The sequence below is a fragment of the Pseudogymnoascus verrucosus genome (assembly GCF_001662655.1).
Source record: "Pseudogymnoascus verrucosus strain UAMH 10579 unplaced genomic scaffold scaffold_23, whole genome shotgun sequence".
NCBI classification, from domain to species: Eukaryota; Fungi; Ascomycota; class Leotiomycetes; order Thelebolales; family Thelebolaceae; genus Pseudogymnoascus; species Pseudogymnoascus verrucosus.
This window is the reverse complement of record NW_017263674.1, coordinates 273,787-289,163: the sequence shown is the minus strand read 5'-3', so window position 1 is coordinate 289,163 and position 15,377 is coordinate 273,787. Positions and strand designations below refer to the sequence as shown.

General features: G+C 51.2%; 3 protein-coding genes across 3 annotated transcripts; 1 reads left to right on the top strand and 2 right to left on the bottom strand.

The window, feature by feature from the left end:
* Nucleotides 1–15: 15 nt before the first annotated feature.
* Nucleotides 16–1,115, bottom strand: VE01_05676 (uncharacterized protein). Its single transcript, XM_018275138.2, has 2 exons — nt 608–1,115; nt 16–555 (listed from the first exon to the last, which is right to left on the bottom strand). Exons 1-2 carry the CDS (start codon nt 913–915, stop codon nt 318–320), a joined length of 546 nt encoding a protein of 181 aa, XP_018130205.2. The 5' UTR covers nt 916–1,115; the 3' UTR covers nt 16–317.
* Nucleotides 1,116–2,966: 1,851 nt separating this feature from the next.
* On the bottom strand, nt 2,967–13,430 carry VE01_05675 (uncharacterized protein). Its single transcript, XM_018275137.2, has 2 exons — nt 6,494–13,430; nt 2,967–6,444 (listed from the first exon to the last, which is right to left on the bottom strand). Exons 1-2 carry the CDS (start codon nt 12,961–12,963, stop codon nt 3,288–3,290), a joined length of 9,627 nt encoding a protein of 3,208 aa, XP_018130203.1. The 5' UTR covers nt 12,964–13,430; the 3' UTR covers nt 2,967–3,287.
* Nucleotides 13,431–13,661: 231 nt separating this feature from the next.
* On the top strand, nt 13,662–15,333 carry VE01_05674 (uncharacterized protein). Its single transcript, XM_018275136.2, has 3 exons — nt 13,662–14,257; nt 14,342–14,563; nt 14,623–15,333. Exons 1-3 carry the CDS (start codon nt 13,871–13,873, stop codon nt 15,115–15,117), a joined length of 1,104 nt encoding a protein of 367 aa, XP_018130204.1. The 5' UTR covers nt 13,662–13,870; the 3' UTR covers nt 15,118–15,333.
* Nucleotides 15,334–15,377: the final 44 nt, after the last annotated feature.

The window sequence follows — 15,377 nt, the reverse complement described above, 5'->3', positions numbered from 1 at the left end:
AGATTAAATCGCTGTTATGAATCAATAAAATCACTGCCACGAGTAGCCGAAGAAGAAAAATACAGGATATATCATAGAACCCCCTCTATAACTCCCACCCATCCAATCTATAGCGCCCCAGTACCATCTATAAACGTTGCGCCCTTCCAAGACAAGCCCAAACACATCCATCATATCGTACGTACATAATACATGACCCAGACCGAACCTTCTATACCCATCTACCCTCCACAAACTCCAACTCCATAACCAAGCCCCAAACCGAGACAAAGAACCAACGCCTTTATCCCAACCCTGATCATAAGCCCGACACATTCTCACAAAGCTCCACGCCCCGTCCCCCCATAGCCGTTACTGCTCCCCTGGTCCCCCATAACGAGATCAAACTCGTCAATCACACACCTCATCCTCTCCTCCGCCATGACGGCACTGAAGAGACGCGGTGTGGAAGGTGTAGTGAGGTGCAAGGCGAGGCGAGTCGGGAAGTCTGGGGTTTGAGGGGCGATGAGGTGGAGTGGCGAGGGAGGAGGGGAGGGTGTTCGTGAGGGGGTGCTGCTGGGGAGTGTTAGAGTGGGTGATTGGTGAGAGATGGGAGGTGGAGGTTTACCTTGAGGATGAGGAAGTGGAGGAGGAGGGGCATTCGTCGGAGGTCGCGTGAGGCATTGTGGGAGATGGGGTGTGCTGGAGTAGTGGTTGGGCGCCGTGGTGTTGTGAGAATCGAGGTGAGTGTGATGTGAGCACACAGGTAATGTGATAATCCACTGATATAGTTCTTGTCAGGTCAGACACGTTGTTGAATTGGCGGCTAATAGCTGAAATCTCTCGATGCATATGAGAATCCAAAGTACGTTTTGTGATTGAAATAAACAACAACTTACAGTCAACAGAGGAACACTTGCCCTCCTTTATACACATCAGCCAGCAACCACAACCACCAACACACCCCACGCCCAGCTAGACCTTACCCAGCACGCCAGATGTTCTACCCCAGACTAGCCCGCCAAGAACTAGGCGGTAGATGTGATGACCGCCACAATATATCACTTTACAAGGTATATACCGACATCGACGCACGCCTCCGCTGCGTCCAGACCAGTGAAGAGCTGCACAATCCCAATCCCCTAATCCCCCCCAGCACCCCATTGGTCCCACCATCTCCCATCCTCCCCATTGTTTCACGCAGCCACCCCAAAAACCAACCCGTCAGCAAGAACCCGTCCACATAAACGTTGCGGAAGCTTGCTTGGGCCAAGGGGCGGCGCTCGTGCGATGCAATCGCCCGTCTCCTGCTGTGGAACCGGCACACCCCACCCGCTCTGTTGCGAGGGACGCAAGGCTGGGTGGTCGTACTGCGCTGTTGAGGGACCGGGGAGGTATTCGTCGTCGGCCGGTTGCTGGGGTTGGGATTACAACAGAGTCTCGGATTATTGCACTACAGAATTAATGGTTTCCGAAACATTACATCAACTACTCCGCTGGCGTTCCCCAGCCCCCACACGTCTTCGATCACTGGATTGGAATACCCTGTTCGTATAGCCGCATCTCCTTACTATCCCAGTCTGCAGATTGTCAGCTGCGATGTTTGATGGTGATGTGGGCATTGAAATGCGGGATTTGTAGGGTGGAGATGGGGCGCGAGATGCAATGTGACGCTGTGAAAACGTGGGAACAGGGATGGGCATGCTAGGGTCGGAGGCAGGGGGGTTGATAAGTGGACCGGCGCAGATCAGAAGGGGGTGATGGGATGGTAGGGGAGGGTGGTTGGCATGCATTGGGGTGATTGAGTGCAAGATGGAGAGGGGCGGTGAGGTGAATAGACGAGATGGGTGCTTGGAAGTGAGTGAGATGAGGTGAGGTGGAGGACCAAACAAGAACAGGCCAGGCAGGGGTCATGGATATGGGCTGGGCGGTGGGGAAGGAGAGATTAGAATGGTGGAGAGGAGGAGACGATTATCCCCAATAGCGCAGCCTTGCAGTATATGTGCCTATGTTGTGCAGGGAAAGGGAGTCCGAAGGAGCGATGGAGAGATGAGGAGAGCCAACCCAACTGGGGTCGATTGGACGCCAGCGAGACTGTGAACAGACCATGATTCAGCTGATGAGATGGGGGAGTCTGGAATCGGAATGGAATCTATGCGCCGTCAGGGGACGTATGAGTGTGAGTATCATCCGTCGGAGACTATGGGATTGCGTGCGACGGATGGACAGCATGAGGTTGTACAACAATGTGGCTGGCTGCCCTTACACTGGTATGACAACACACACCATCACCACCTCGATTACAGCGGGCGGCGGCTCACTGCATCACCTCACAGGCCCTGGCACCATGAATCCGTCGTATCACTAACACTAACTAGCTGCTGTGTCCTCGCAACGCTTGACTCGGAAGCCTCCCCGTCGCGCATTCCAACTCGTCCCCATCTCCGCGTCCTCACATCTCCGCGCACCACAGCATCACACAACCGGGTACACACCTCAAGCTACTCTGGCATACCAGTCAATCCTCGCACCTCAAACACGTACCACTGCGTCACCTACCCATCAACTACCCATTAACTACCCATTACTTACCCATCACCTCCCCCCCCCAAAGAACACTCCAAGAACCCGCCAACCACCAAAAACAGCATCACCTCCGAACCGCAGGATCCCCCCCCCGCGCCAAGGCTTCCATGCATACTTCTCTGCATGACTAGCCCCCCTTCTAGCGGATTCCCCAATCAGGCTGCCACCTTCGCACAGCACCACACAGCCAACGACAGCACAACGTTCGCTGCTGCGCCACCCATTCGCTCGCCTCGATTTACAGCGGTGTTGATAAGGGGATGGGAGATTGGCGAATCAATCACGGGGATAGAGGGTGGTGAGCTGGCGGCGGGCAAGTCCAACTAACGCGCCGATGGGCGGCGACGAGCTGAACAGGGGATGGTGCGTGCGTGCGCGTGCGGGTAGGGGCTGGTGTTCCCCGGAAGTTAGTGAGTGAGTTAGCCTTGCCCAACCTACGTGTGGTCCACCCGCCCAGCGTCGCCAGGTATGATGGATGGTAGTAGCACGAGAACGGTTCAATGCCTGGATATCGGGTCATTGTATACTGTAATTTTTATGTGTATGTCTATCCACATCGAAGCAACCGGCGCCTAACTCTACTGCACTTTCAATGTGCCGCCCCATCCGGCGCCCCTTCAAACCTGTCTTTCAATAGCCGTAGCCGTGCCTGCGCCTCAATCACCCCCCTCCTTTCTCCTTCAAATCCGCGCCGCCTTTCAAACCAGCACCCCCTCCTACTCCTACTCCGTCGCCTTATACTTCTTATTGAATTCCCCCACCGCAACCCCAATCTTCTGATACAAAAAGTTGCGACTACTCTCCTCCGCGACCGGCAAGAACGGCCCATTCGTCCCCCCCCTCAGCGTCAAGCTCAGCCCCGTCCGCTCCTTCGAGATCGTCTGCACATCTCGCAATGGGACGTCCCACTCGCTTGTCAGCTTCTTCGCGCGCACAAGCATGATCCGGCTGTACGTTAGCATCACCACGACGTCCTCGCGCGGCAGCTCTAGATGTGCAATGTATTGCTCGTTGAAGTACTTGCCGCTGTCCAGCTGTTTGAGCCAGAACTGACCGAGTGCCTCGCGCTGGTTGTATGGTCGCACGATTCCGTCGGCGGGGATGAAGCGCGTTAGGCGCACGCGCTCTAGGCCGTCGCCGTCAAACACTGTCGTTGTGTTGCGGATGCCCTCACTGACGTTGGACGCGAGATCGAACACACCGATGGCTGGCTTCGTTGCAAGACCGAGAACACCCTTGCCTACGCCCTTGAAGAAGCCTGCGAATCCCTCCTGTTCCGCGCCCTCAAGCGGCTTGCGCGCGAGACCGCCGACTCCGCTTGCCAGACTGCTGACGAACGAGTTCGCGCCCGCTGTCACACCGTAGAGTGCGTGCTTCGGCCTGTTGCGCGAGCGAGTCATGCGCCGGCGGTCCTGGAACTGTTTGTCCATCGTCGCAGCGACGAGTCCCTTGGAGATACTACCTGTGACCTTCGAAAAACTGTCTGACACACCAAAGACTGACTTCTTGACGAAACTAGTTGCGCCCTTGGCGATGCCGATACCGAGCTGCTCCGGCTTGTCGGACATGATGAATCCCTGGTAGGGCTCGTAGAAGATATCCGCAACTCCCGAACTCAGGTTATTGAACAGACCCACGGGGTTTCCGAGGAAATCAGCGGATCCCAGGATCTTGTGTACTTGGTACAGCGCTTCTTGAGAGTAATGCGCAGAAATATTCTGTGTCAAGACCGCCACCGATACTCGTGCGTTCTCCAGCATCAAGGCATTGAATCGCACAGGCGCGTCATTGATGTTCCCGATAGCCATAGTAAGCACATTGAGGAAGAACATCAGCGGGTTGCGCGACGAAGTCTTGTCCTCGACATTGACTCGTTCCGTTCTAACAAATGACAAATCTACCTGCATAGGCTGGATGTTGAGAAGCTCAAAGTAGATATCCTGGCCCTGCTGAAGCTGTTTCGGTTCTGGGATGTCGAGACTATCATCACAAAGCGTCCCTTCATGCGTCTCTGACCAGCTAGCCCCCGGTACCTTTGAGAAGTCCAGCAGCGCGTAAACGAAATCCTCGTCGATTTCCACCGTCATCTGTTGCAGAAGTAGCGTAGCGTATTTGAAGTAGAGTACACCGTACGAATCATCCTTGACGCGCGTAATTTGAGCATGGAGAGAAGGATGCGCCTCCGTCTCAGCGTGTTGCTTAGGAACAACACTGGGGTAGATAATCATCGGGAAGATGCCTCCGTACAGCTGGTTGTCGATCTGAATCCACTTAATGGACGCGGAGACGGTCTGATACAGAGGTGATTCGCTGTACCTCAGCGTGAGATCTCTGAAAGTAATATACGCGAGTTCGCTGAGCTGGCTGTTTACCAGTGAGATCCCGAACCCGGCGAGTTTCAATTGCGCCCGGAACGTGACGTCCGTATCTTGATCCTTGACCTCGAAGCCTTCTGTGACGCTCGATGCCGATTCAGTTGGTGATCTCTGCTTGTACATACTCTTCGATGGCTTGTAATTCGACAGGATCAGAGTCTGAGTGGGTCCATCTGCTGCAACATTGAGATCGATAATCTTCTGTTCCCTAGAATGTTTCGCGGCGGGAACCTTCATTGGTATCAGGTTTCCAATCTCTGCCAACTTAATATGTCTATCCTTGCCATTCGCACTGATGATGAGCTCCTTGAGCTTGGCGGCCGGGTAATCCCACGCGTATGGCATGATGCTACGCGGCGGAAGTCTATAGCGGATTGGGCGCCAGCCTGATCTATCCTCCGTGTCTTCCTCGTCAATGTTGGGATTTGCTTGCCAGAACATAAATTCCATATCACTCTCATTGCGCATAGAGTAAGGCCAGTTCTTAGTCTCGATGCTGAGATGCAGGAAGATCGTAGCATCCTCCATCAGAACCTCAAGACGGACGAGCTTCTGTCTCTGACCGACCTTGGCAAGCTTCACATGCGTAGTCCCAAGATCTGAAATTGTAAACGGCGAAGACCACTGGTTGTTCAAACCCGGGAAGCAAAGGCACAGCTGCTTAACCGCCGACTTTTGAAGGAAGTGGAGAGCCTTCAGTTCTCCCGGCCTCAGAGTCATGAGCTCCGACGAACCCGGTTCCCTGGCACTGATCTCCTCGCTCATGCGATTCTTCAGCACAAATCTCGGCGCAAGCGTAACGACCTTGGTCATCTTGTATTTGCCATCTCCATTCTCGATGCTGATTCCAACGTGTATCTCGGTATTCTGAGTTGCTGACGGCAGGACCACATCGATTGTGCTACCAATGGCGTCGAAACTCTGCGGTTTACTCCAGTTCGACTCGCCAACCTTGAGAATGACGCGGTTGCGCTGGTCGTCGCCACTGAACGCAAACATCAAAGGTAGCGCCTTCTGCTCATCATCGCCAAGGAGATCGCGTACGACCTTCTGACCAGCCGCCGTCCGTGCCTGCTGCAGTAACGACTTCGCCTTGATATTGATATCAAGGCCAGTTTTATTCAAAATGACATAAGGACTGTAAATTGTGAGTCTAAAAGCTCCGCCTCCGTCTGGAATTCTGTAATAATGCAATTGGAGATTGAGCGGGAGGCCCTCATTGTCCTTGCAAACAAGCGTCGTCTCTTTTCGGAAATCGTCAGAATCATTAGAGTTAATAATAGCAAATTCGCTCGCTTTGAAAACAGTGTCTTGCATATCGATGCTCAAAAGTAATAAATGGGATAATTCGACAACGTGCACAGGGCTGAGGCCGCCCTTCCGGAGGAAGTTGGTCCAGTCCTTCTTCGTGTTTTTGTCGTAAATGCGATATTTGAAGTCGTAAGGTAGCAAATTCTCCAACTCGATTGGAGCAGAGAGGCGAATTCTCATGTAAGGATATATACTGGGAGGTGTTAGATAAAGCACAAGGAAGGCTCGGGTTGAATACTTACTTGCAAAGAGGATTACTCTTATCGTACACTGCATTCATTTGGAAATAGAATGGGGGAGTCTTGCTATCGCTATCCCCCTTGCAAGTCATCGTCCTGGTTGGACGCCTCAAAAGATCGCGCCACCACAATGACTCTGTTGACCAGGAATACCCGAATCCTTGGTCTGGTCGTACAAGAAGCTGCTTCAGATATGCAGCTCCAACTGGCGCCGGTTTACTCTCTCCTGGTAGAATCTTCTCGATCTTAAGAAGATGGCCCTCTTGGGCATCAAACACACCGAGCTCGACGGGGATTTGCGTGTTGTTCTCTACCAGCAACGGCGATCTGAAAGTGATATACTTCACGTTGTCTTCTCCGAGCTTAACTTCGACAAGCAGGCGATGGAGGATATTATCCACTCGCGGCTTCAGGTTGTAGAGGAACTCTCCCTCGCGATTAACAGGGATCTTGTCAATGCTCTGGAAACTGCTTCCTTCGAGGACAACTCCGACAATCGCAGGTTTGATATCAGTCGACAAGTTCTCTCTCATCTTCTCCCAGTTCTCGAAGAGCCATGGGGCCTCCTCGCCATCTTGGAGCTTGGCAGACATCGCATCTTCATCGATAGAGTCCGATTCGGCCCAGACATTCATTTCGAATCCCGTGTAATTTCTAATGCGGTACGGAGTATCAACGCCGCGAGGCTTCGATAGGACGTCGTCATCTGACCGGAGGAAGGTAACGGAATGAGACGCCAGAGCAATTGTGGCCGAAGTGATGGTCAATTCCATCATCTTCTTCGAGCTCAGCTCAAAGGCCATGCTAGGAGGATTTTGCTTCCTCGACATACGGAAACCAAGCTGCCAAGGTTCAATCAGAGGCTCCCACGACGACTTGGAGAAGTTGTACACATTGACAAACATGTCAATAGACGTCCCGGCAGAAAGATCGCTTGACCAGTCATTGGCACTGGCTGTGAAGTTGTTGACGCTAAGGTCAAGAATTGGCAATTCGTGTACGTCGCCTAGAAGGACAACTCTCAGCCCCTCAAGAGTGGCCGTTAGCTCCTCACGCTTTGGCGGACCGGCTTTAGTTACAGCACTAGACGCGTCGCCGTCAAGCTGGCCTTGACTTGCGCTACCAATGGTTTTAGGCCGTTTCGCCAGTGTCGACGTTGCTCGGCCACTTGCCGTACGCTGCTTCAGACTACTATTAGGACGACCCTTGAGCTGGTTTGCCTTTTTGGCCGAAGGTGACTCCTGGGGTTTCGCCTCGCCGCCAGACAATTCAGATGCCTTGCCGAAAATTTGCACGGCAAGTAGAATATCACGGAGCGACAGTCGAAGAATCAATGGCTGGATGTCGATGTGGATACTAGAAACCTGAGGTTGCGAGGTATCCATAGACATCGAGAGGTTGAAGTCATCGAGAATGCGAAGGCGCGTGTCTTCAAAACGGTCCATCCTGCAAAGGAACATACCCATCTCCGATACTTGAAGGGTCAGAGCATGCTGCTTAGACATAAGGATTTGCTTCGTCCCCAGCACAATAGCCTCGGAGCTGGTGCTGATAGGGTTTGCAATCAAAATGATCTGGGCATCAACGATATTAACCCTGAAGGAAACCGTCATTTCGTTGTTATCCTGCACTTGGGGCGTTTTCTTTCCAGAGCTAGCCCGACTCTCCGACCTTGGACGCTGGCTTACGTGCCGCGAAGAAACCTCAGTCTCGGCCTCGGAGTTCTCATTCGATTCTTCCATTATGTCTTGCACGACATCAGAAACCGCAGGCTCATCAACTGCAAATCCATGAGTAAGCCACGACTGAATAGCAAATAGATGATCCAGCGCGAGAATGACTCGGGGGCTGTCAATCGCAGCCATGGCGATGACATTTCGTTCTTTCCCACCCGAAATTGTAACACTGGCCATGAATTGCTGGACATCCTTGTTCAAGGAGGTCATAACCTTCTTGTATCTGTTGGTTTCGCTGCTTCTGCTGTCCTGGATCGTGAACGATTGGATTGTGAGTTCAGATTCTAGAGATCCATCCGTGACCATCGAAAGTTTCACCGTGGTATCATCCAGAGAAAATTTGGATAAGCTAGCTTCCTCGAGATCCTCAATGGGCTCATTATCTTCGGCGCGGATCATCTCCAAGCCAACACTTGGTACTTTGAAAACGAAGTCTAATTTTACCCAGCTTTCGGAGTCAATGTTGAGCTCTGGGCCAAGATCGACGGACTTCCTGTTATCATTGTCATTGCTAGCAAGCCCATGGTCCGCATCAGCATGCTGAGTGAGTCTGTTGGGAAGCTCATCAATTGTCTCCTGTTCAATGGCATCCTCATCGGCAGCGAACGCGGCAGGGATCGTTCTAGCCAATTCTAACAGGAACCTCAATTGAACTTGTGTGATTCGCAAGTTGAGCTCGGTCATATGGCCGTCAATTTCAAGGTCAGGTCTCTTGACTCCCTGCAAATGCTCCGCATACGTGATCGCAAAGCCAAGATCAACTTGATCAATAAGCTCCAACTCCTCGGACCGATCCTCCCCGTAGTGAAAGTCGGAGGTCAACCTGATATTCCTTATACCAGCCGAAATCTTCATACCGATGGGCGAATACGCGGAGTCATCGAGTGGAACGAACTTGTTCTGGGCGTAGATCTCTCCGAGATACGCGGTAACGACGTCTCGGTGTGATACGCCCGACTCCATAACGCGGGGGAAGACGATTATCGGCGTCTTAACCGTAATATTGAAATGTATCTTGTTGGCATTTTGCTGAATCTGAGACGCTTGGTTCGCAGCAGCCTGGCGAGCAGCGTTGAAAATTGCCTGCATCTTTCCGAACTTGACGAGGAAGTTGAGAATCTTGCGGAATGGCTCAGAAATGAAGTTGACCTTCACTGATCCAGCTTGGAGGCCAAAGGAGGAGTCGTAGCCTGGGTATGTTTCCTTATTATTCGGGTCAAAAGTCTCATAGCTGAAATCAGCCAAATCTTGACCTTGGATAGAAACCAATTCACGCATCTCGAGCGGCGCGCCCTGGTCGATGTCGTCTAATAGCGACAGGTTGCCGAGTTTACCACCGATTCGCATTGTCTGACCCATCAGGAACAATCCCAAGTCGCCAGCCATGAGACTTAGCGTTGCAAGCCTAATCCCGTCATTATTGAGGACCAGCGACACCTTCTTGAGGCTGATTTGAATCCTGATTTTCTCCGGTTCTGCTGGGTTTTGGGGCGTGGCGACAACTTCATCCTCTTCCGATTCATCTTCAGACTCGATGGTTTTCTGATTCGGATTATTCCCGTCGGGGTTCGTGAAGGTTATGAGAATAAAGTCCAGCAGTGTCAGAAGTGTTCTCCTCGTGACAATCAAGTTGATCGTCGATATCGCAATGTCAAGGTTCGTCTCAATCCCCGAATATTTGGTCATAAACTCGGGCGACTCCCTCCTGATCCTGGCATATTTGACCTGGACGAGGGCCTTCTCTTTATCGCCTCCCTCTGCGCCATCCCCTGATGATACTAGGCGCTTGAACTCAGGCAGAGGATCCTTTTCTACATGATCATCCAGCGAGAGAGATTGGAGGGCAACTTCCGCCGTTATATCAAACGGTCTGACTGTTACATCGACACTGAAGTGCTCTGCGACAAGCTCGACGAGTAATTGGTCGGGCTTCTTGCCATTAGGGTCACTTCGATATAGAGAACCCTGGAGTCGGCCAATGCTGAACGATAACTCAAAAGTCCGCTGTGCGAGCTTGAGGTCCTCATCAGTTTGTCCGATGGAAGCGTCTTGGAACACAGCATCTTCGTCCTCATCAAGATCAGATTCCTCAATGACAACGGCCTGCTGAGCCGCAAATGGGAAGGAGGTTGACTGTCGGTGAGATTTTCGGCGCTGGGATAATGAACTTTGTGCACGTGGACGCTTGACATCCTTCGTAACCGCTGAGCTGCGAGCAGGTTCTATTGCCTTATCTAGCACTTCTTGCTCATCTTCAAACTTGGGAATAGCCACGTTGACAAGTCGCATGAAGCTCTTCCACTTGGCATCAGATGCCGAAGCATGAAGTACTGGTAAGTGCCCAGAAATTCGTATTTTCGGGATGTTTGGCGTCTTTGGTACAATTGATAATTGCAGCGTGAATTCGACGTTGATGCGGTCAACAACGTGGAACGCCTTATCCCCAGTGTCCCTTAGGCGCGCCTTGGTCTCTTCCACAGACGGGCCAATGAGAACCTGAGTTGCTTCAAGCTTCAGCTGGAATTTATCGTACATCAGGCCTTCCAAGCGCTTCAGATCATCCTCGGTATATGTCTGGTTGTGCTTGGACTGTATGTCTCGCATTGTCTCTTTATCAACCAGATCGCTGTTGACGCTGATGTGACCAGCATCGACAATTAAGCACGTAGTCCTTTCGGCCTCAATATTTTCAGGAATGATGATTAAAGGTGCTTGCAAGTCTAGCTTGGCATTTATCGTCTTGTGCTCCTCGAGAGCAAATTCCAAGCCGGCTCGTGTTTGCTGTCTAATGCTTTCTACTGTAGCACCTGCTGTATCCATAAGAGCGTATATGGAATCCATGTGCCTCTCCGGAGGCTTGAAGAATTTGACGATCTCCACGATAAAATTAGGATTATAAATGATCTCCATAGACTTCAATTTTGCCGTAACTGCTAAATCGGCACTTTCGTCTAGAGGGTGTTGTTCGAATTGGAACTGGAAGAACGGCTCCACGGAGGACTCGGGTTCAAACTTGGTTAAACTGGTGTCGTCGCCGGTTGATGGCGAATCCTTCACTCTTATAATTTGTGGATAGAAGCTGTTCGCAGTGGTTCCGTCGTTGAGACGAAGGCCTCCCAGGCTTACGTCGGCGAGGAAGGAATCCGGCCGTTGTAAGATTTTGGCACTGAAAGAATCAAAGAACAGACTGAGAACCTCCACCGCTGTATTGTGGGAGTCCCGTTTTAATGTAAAACTACCCAACTTAAGGTCGGCTTCGATTTGGAGCTTAACGGTCTCTCGAGGCAGATCAACGCTTGCCGCGATTGCATTTTTCTCGTCCCAATCGATAGCCTTGTACAGTTCCTCACGTTGCTCTTCCGTCATCGTGGTCGTCTCATCCTCTTCGGTCTCTTCAGGCTTCGAGCCCCAGGCCCATGCCACCCATCCTTGGGGCTTTGGAGGTGCGGCTTTCTTGACACCGATGTTTTCCTTCTTCAGTTGATTTCTAGCGAGTGACCTCCAGAATCTCAGGTCTTCGTACGAGAGCTTCCACTCAAGATTGTTGAGGTCCTCGGTTTCATCAGGGGTCATTGCTTGGTCTCCTCTCTTTTTCTTAAATAACTCGATGTAACGGATTCTATCATCTCTTCGCTCGCGGAAGTAATCCCACGACCAGCGACGGTTTCTCTCATGGATTTTGCTCAGCACTGCATCTGCAGCAAATCGCAACCACGCACGAGGGTCTTCTTTGGGAGTGACTCCTTTGGGCTGCAGTTTCTTGTATTCCTGGTGTCGCAGGAAATAATGGAATAAATCAACCATCATGAGGGCATCTCTGTACTGGTCATCGTCCAAAACCAGTCCAATTTCGTCGAAAAGCAGGCCTGCTTTAATCTTTGGCCTGGTGATCTCGCCAGAGGTATCCATCTCGATCTTTGCGCGGCCACTAACAGGTTTCAATATGAACTGATGCTCGGTGTCGTCGCTCTGCTCGCCCTTGACGATCAATTTTGAGAATTGCTCCATCATCTCCTCGTGGGACAAAACTTCGGCATCTTGAGGCACCTGTGCTTCTCGTCCGGTGCCCATAAGCTTTGTATCTGTATTGAAGTATACAGCAAGTGCCTCCAGGGTAGCGAGTTTATGCGCAACACCAACTGAGTTTTGTATGTATGTCGGGTTCCATTCTCCGTCGGTGCTTACAGCGCTGAATCCCTCAAGCGTAACACCGAGCGCAAATGGATGGCCGGGAGCGGATATCGAATCTTCATATCGGACGTGTATGTTCTTCACGGTGATTTGGAGGTTGTTCACGATAGCCGAAACCAAGCTCTCCGTGAAGCTCTGGCTCTTCTTCTGCTCCTCCTGGCTGAGGCCTTCGTCATTCCTCTCTTTAAGGATGTCTGCGCTGTCGAGTTTTTCTATTTTCACAGCTTGGCGCCTTCGCTCTTCCTCCTCCTCGTCGTATTCCGCGTCCTCCTTCGGTGCTGCCAGCAGGTATACATCTTCAATAAACACCTTGACGGGCTGACCGCGCAGGTTCGACCATGGTATCGTTAATGTCAAAGCTCCAAGATGTCCCTCGACCACATTTATCGGCAATTTCAGCTGGTCCAGAGCTTCTCGCCTGAGCTCCAAGTTTTGAAGCTTGACATCTCCCGACCAGATCCCGACTTTCAGTTGTCCTGGGTCAAAGTTCCGAATGTACATGCCCAGGAACCGATTGAGGAGACCGGCCACCAAGCCTTCCAACATCCTGTATTATTGGTGCCGTAACCCGGGCAGGGGCAATCGTTGGGTTGTTCTTTAGGGTCGCAGCTGATGTTCGTCCAGGGTTCTCGGGAACAACAGTCGCGCGCGTAGGGCGGCGTCTTCGTGAAGGAATATGGGCTTCAATTGCCTCTCTTTTGTTGATTCACCCTCGAGGGCTTTGTGGGACGATTCAGTTCATGGGGTGCTAAGCTGTTGGGAGTATCGCGACCCCTCCTTTGGAGCTAAACTCGGGACGACTATCTTGAGGCGCTTTCACGAGCAATAGGAACCGCTAACAAGCAAGAAAAGTACACAGTGATCTCCGCAACAAAGTCTAGAGTTTATTCGTTGGTTTTGAAGAGATCAAAGTCGCGTTGGTACAATAAATTCGTGATCATGAGCGACGTAGGTAATTGTTGGCTTGCGTGGATGGAGACTCGACGTTGTTGGCAGTGCCAAGGTACTCTCTGTGGTCTCCGTCCCGTAAGTTACGGAGGTGGGATTCTCATGTGGCTGTGGCTGTTGCTCCTTCCTGCCCCAGGCACTCACTCATAAGCCTTTTAGTTGTGGTCCCTGAAATTCGCTTCTATCCTGTTTGGCTGGTATCAATCAAAATCTATGACGTAGACACTGGAAGCTTGGGCCAACACCATAATGTCGTAGGGAACGATGAGAACATCATTACATTTCCCATCCATCCTCTATCCGCAAAATATATAGCTTAGTCTTTTACAAAGTAACATCTCAGAGCTTTGTTATATATATAATTTAAAATCTCCCCAGGATAACAATCCGCTTTGAGTGTGTACAGTTTGAAGCTTGTACACTTTTTCTACAATACTCTCGATAACGTAGGAAAACAGTGGGCGGGGTACGATAAGAGCATCATCGCAAGCTTCCGCCCGTCAATATGATCCGCACCACAACAACAACAGCAGCTCGGCCATTTTCTCGGGGACTCGCAAATGTAATTTCTGCGAGAGCTGGCTATGGCCCAGCTATACGCAAAGTCAGTGTCATATCACAATTCCACTCTTTGGCCGCGAAAAGGCCACAGGTCGCCGTACCGCAATTCCGGCCAGTCCTTATACCCCAGTTGCGATATGCAACGAAGACGGGAGTTCCAAAACATGATAAAATCGATGCGGCAGCCGAGAGAAAATTGGGGGCAAAGAAGCTTGAAAGTTATCCAGAGGCTGTAACGACCGATTCAAGCGTCCGCCAGGTCTTTGAATCCAGCGAAGCCCCGATTGAAGAAGAGGACCATGAAGTGCTCAGGGGGGTTAAACAAGATCTCGTAAGTTTCAACCTTTTATCTTCGGCTGGCTTGATTGATTGCGGAACGGAAACCCCTGCTTTGAATATTATCTAACTTTCATAGAATACGATCAAGGACTCCTTCGCTCTCCGTGAGGTGCCTCGAGAATCGTACTATTTAGGGGCTGCTGGAACACTTCCTTATATGGCTACTTCTCTGGCTACATTATATCTGAGCTATGGCATCAACCATGTGCCGACAGGGTCGAGCTTGTTTTTCCCGCTGGAAACGGCCCAATACTACTTATCGGTTTTGGAACCAATCCAGATAGGCTATGGTGCTGTGGTAAGTATTATAAAGAAGATGTCTGTAATTTAAGTTGCATCCCATCTAATACTACCCAGATCCTCTCCTTCCTCGGTGCAATCCACTGGGGCCTCGAGTACGCCCAGTACGGTGGACACCAACCAGGCTACCGCCGCTTCGCCATCGGTTGCGCCATGCCCGCCATAGCCTGGCCAACTATGCTGATGCCACTCGAGCCAGCTTTAATAACTCAGTTCATCGCCTTCACCGGGCTCTACTTCGTCGATTCCCAGCAAGGAGTCCGCGGTTTCGCTCCGTCATGGTACCCCACGTACCGTTTCGTGCTGACATTCATTGTTGGTATCAGCATCGTTGCCAGCTTGATTGGGCGCGGGCAGGTGCAGTTTGTGGGATCGGGAAAGCCGACTCGTGCTGAGAAGTTGAGAGAATTGAGTGAGATGCAGCCAGAGGCGAGGAGGCAAGAGGAGGAGGTTAAGAGTCAGAGGAAGGCTGCTGAGGCTGCTGAGGCTGCAGAGGAAGAGAAGAAAAATGAGAACAAAACCGAAGATAAGGGCGACCAGGGTGAGAAGTAAAATAAGGAGAAGAAGTAAAATAATGGTAAGTTGCTAAAAACCCGGTAGTTCTCGTAACGGGACGATGGTGGCTTTTGGCTATTTGTCTTGAACTGTACATCATTGTAACAGTTCTGTTATTAAGCAATCTCTATTGTTCGGTAGTCATGTCAGCTATGTTATTCACTTTAGTTGAATCTGTAACTATTTATCTAAGTATGCTTAAAACAATTGTGGGTTATAATGTTGCGGAAGCAAACGTTAGCGAATCACTGGCGTTC

Bases quoted from the DNA above. Each gene is read 5' to 3' on its own strand.
- VE01_05676 (XM_018275138.2), bottom strand. From the start codon at position 915: ATGTGTATAAAGGAGGGCAAGTGTTCCTCTGTTGACTGTAAGTTGTTG. The intron at 556-607 runs GTAAACCTCCAC...AACACTCCCCAG, and splicing joins TCCACTTCCTCATCCTCAAG to CAGCACCCCCTCACGAACAC.
- VE01_05675 (XM_018275137.2), bottom strand. From the start codon at position 12,963: ATGTTGGAAGGCTTGGTGGCCGGTCTCCTCAATCGGTTCCTGGGCATG. The intron at 6,445-6,493 runs GTAAGTATTCAA...AACACCTCCCAG, and splicing joins AAGAGTAATCCTCTTTGCAA to TATATATCCTTACATGAGAA.
- VE01_05674 (XM_018275136.2), top strand. From the start codon at position 13,871: ATGATCCGCACCACAACAACAACAGCAGCTCGGCCATTTTCTCGGGGA. The intron at 14,258-14,341 runs GTAAGTTTCAAC...TAACTTTCATAG, and splicing joins GGGGGGTTAAACAAGATCTC to AATACGATCAAGGACTCCTT. The intron at 14,564-14,622 runs GTAAGTATTATA...AATACTACCCAG, and splicing joins AGATAGGCTATGGTGCTGTG to ATCCTCTCCTTCCTCGGTGC.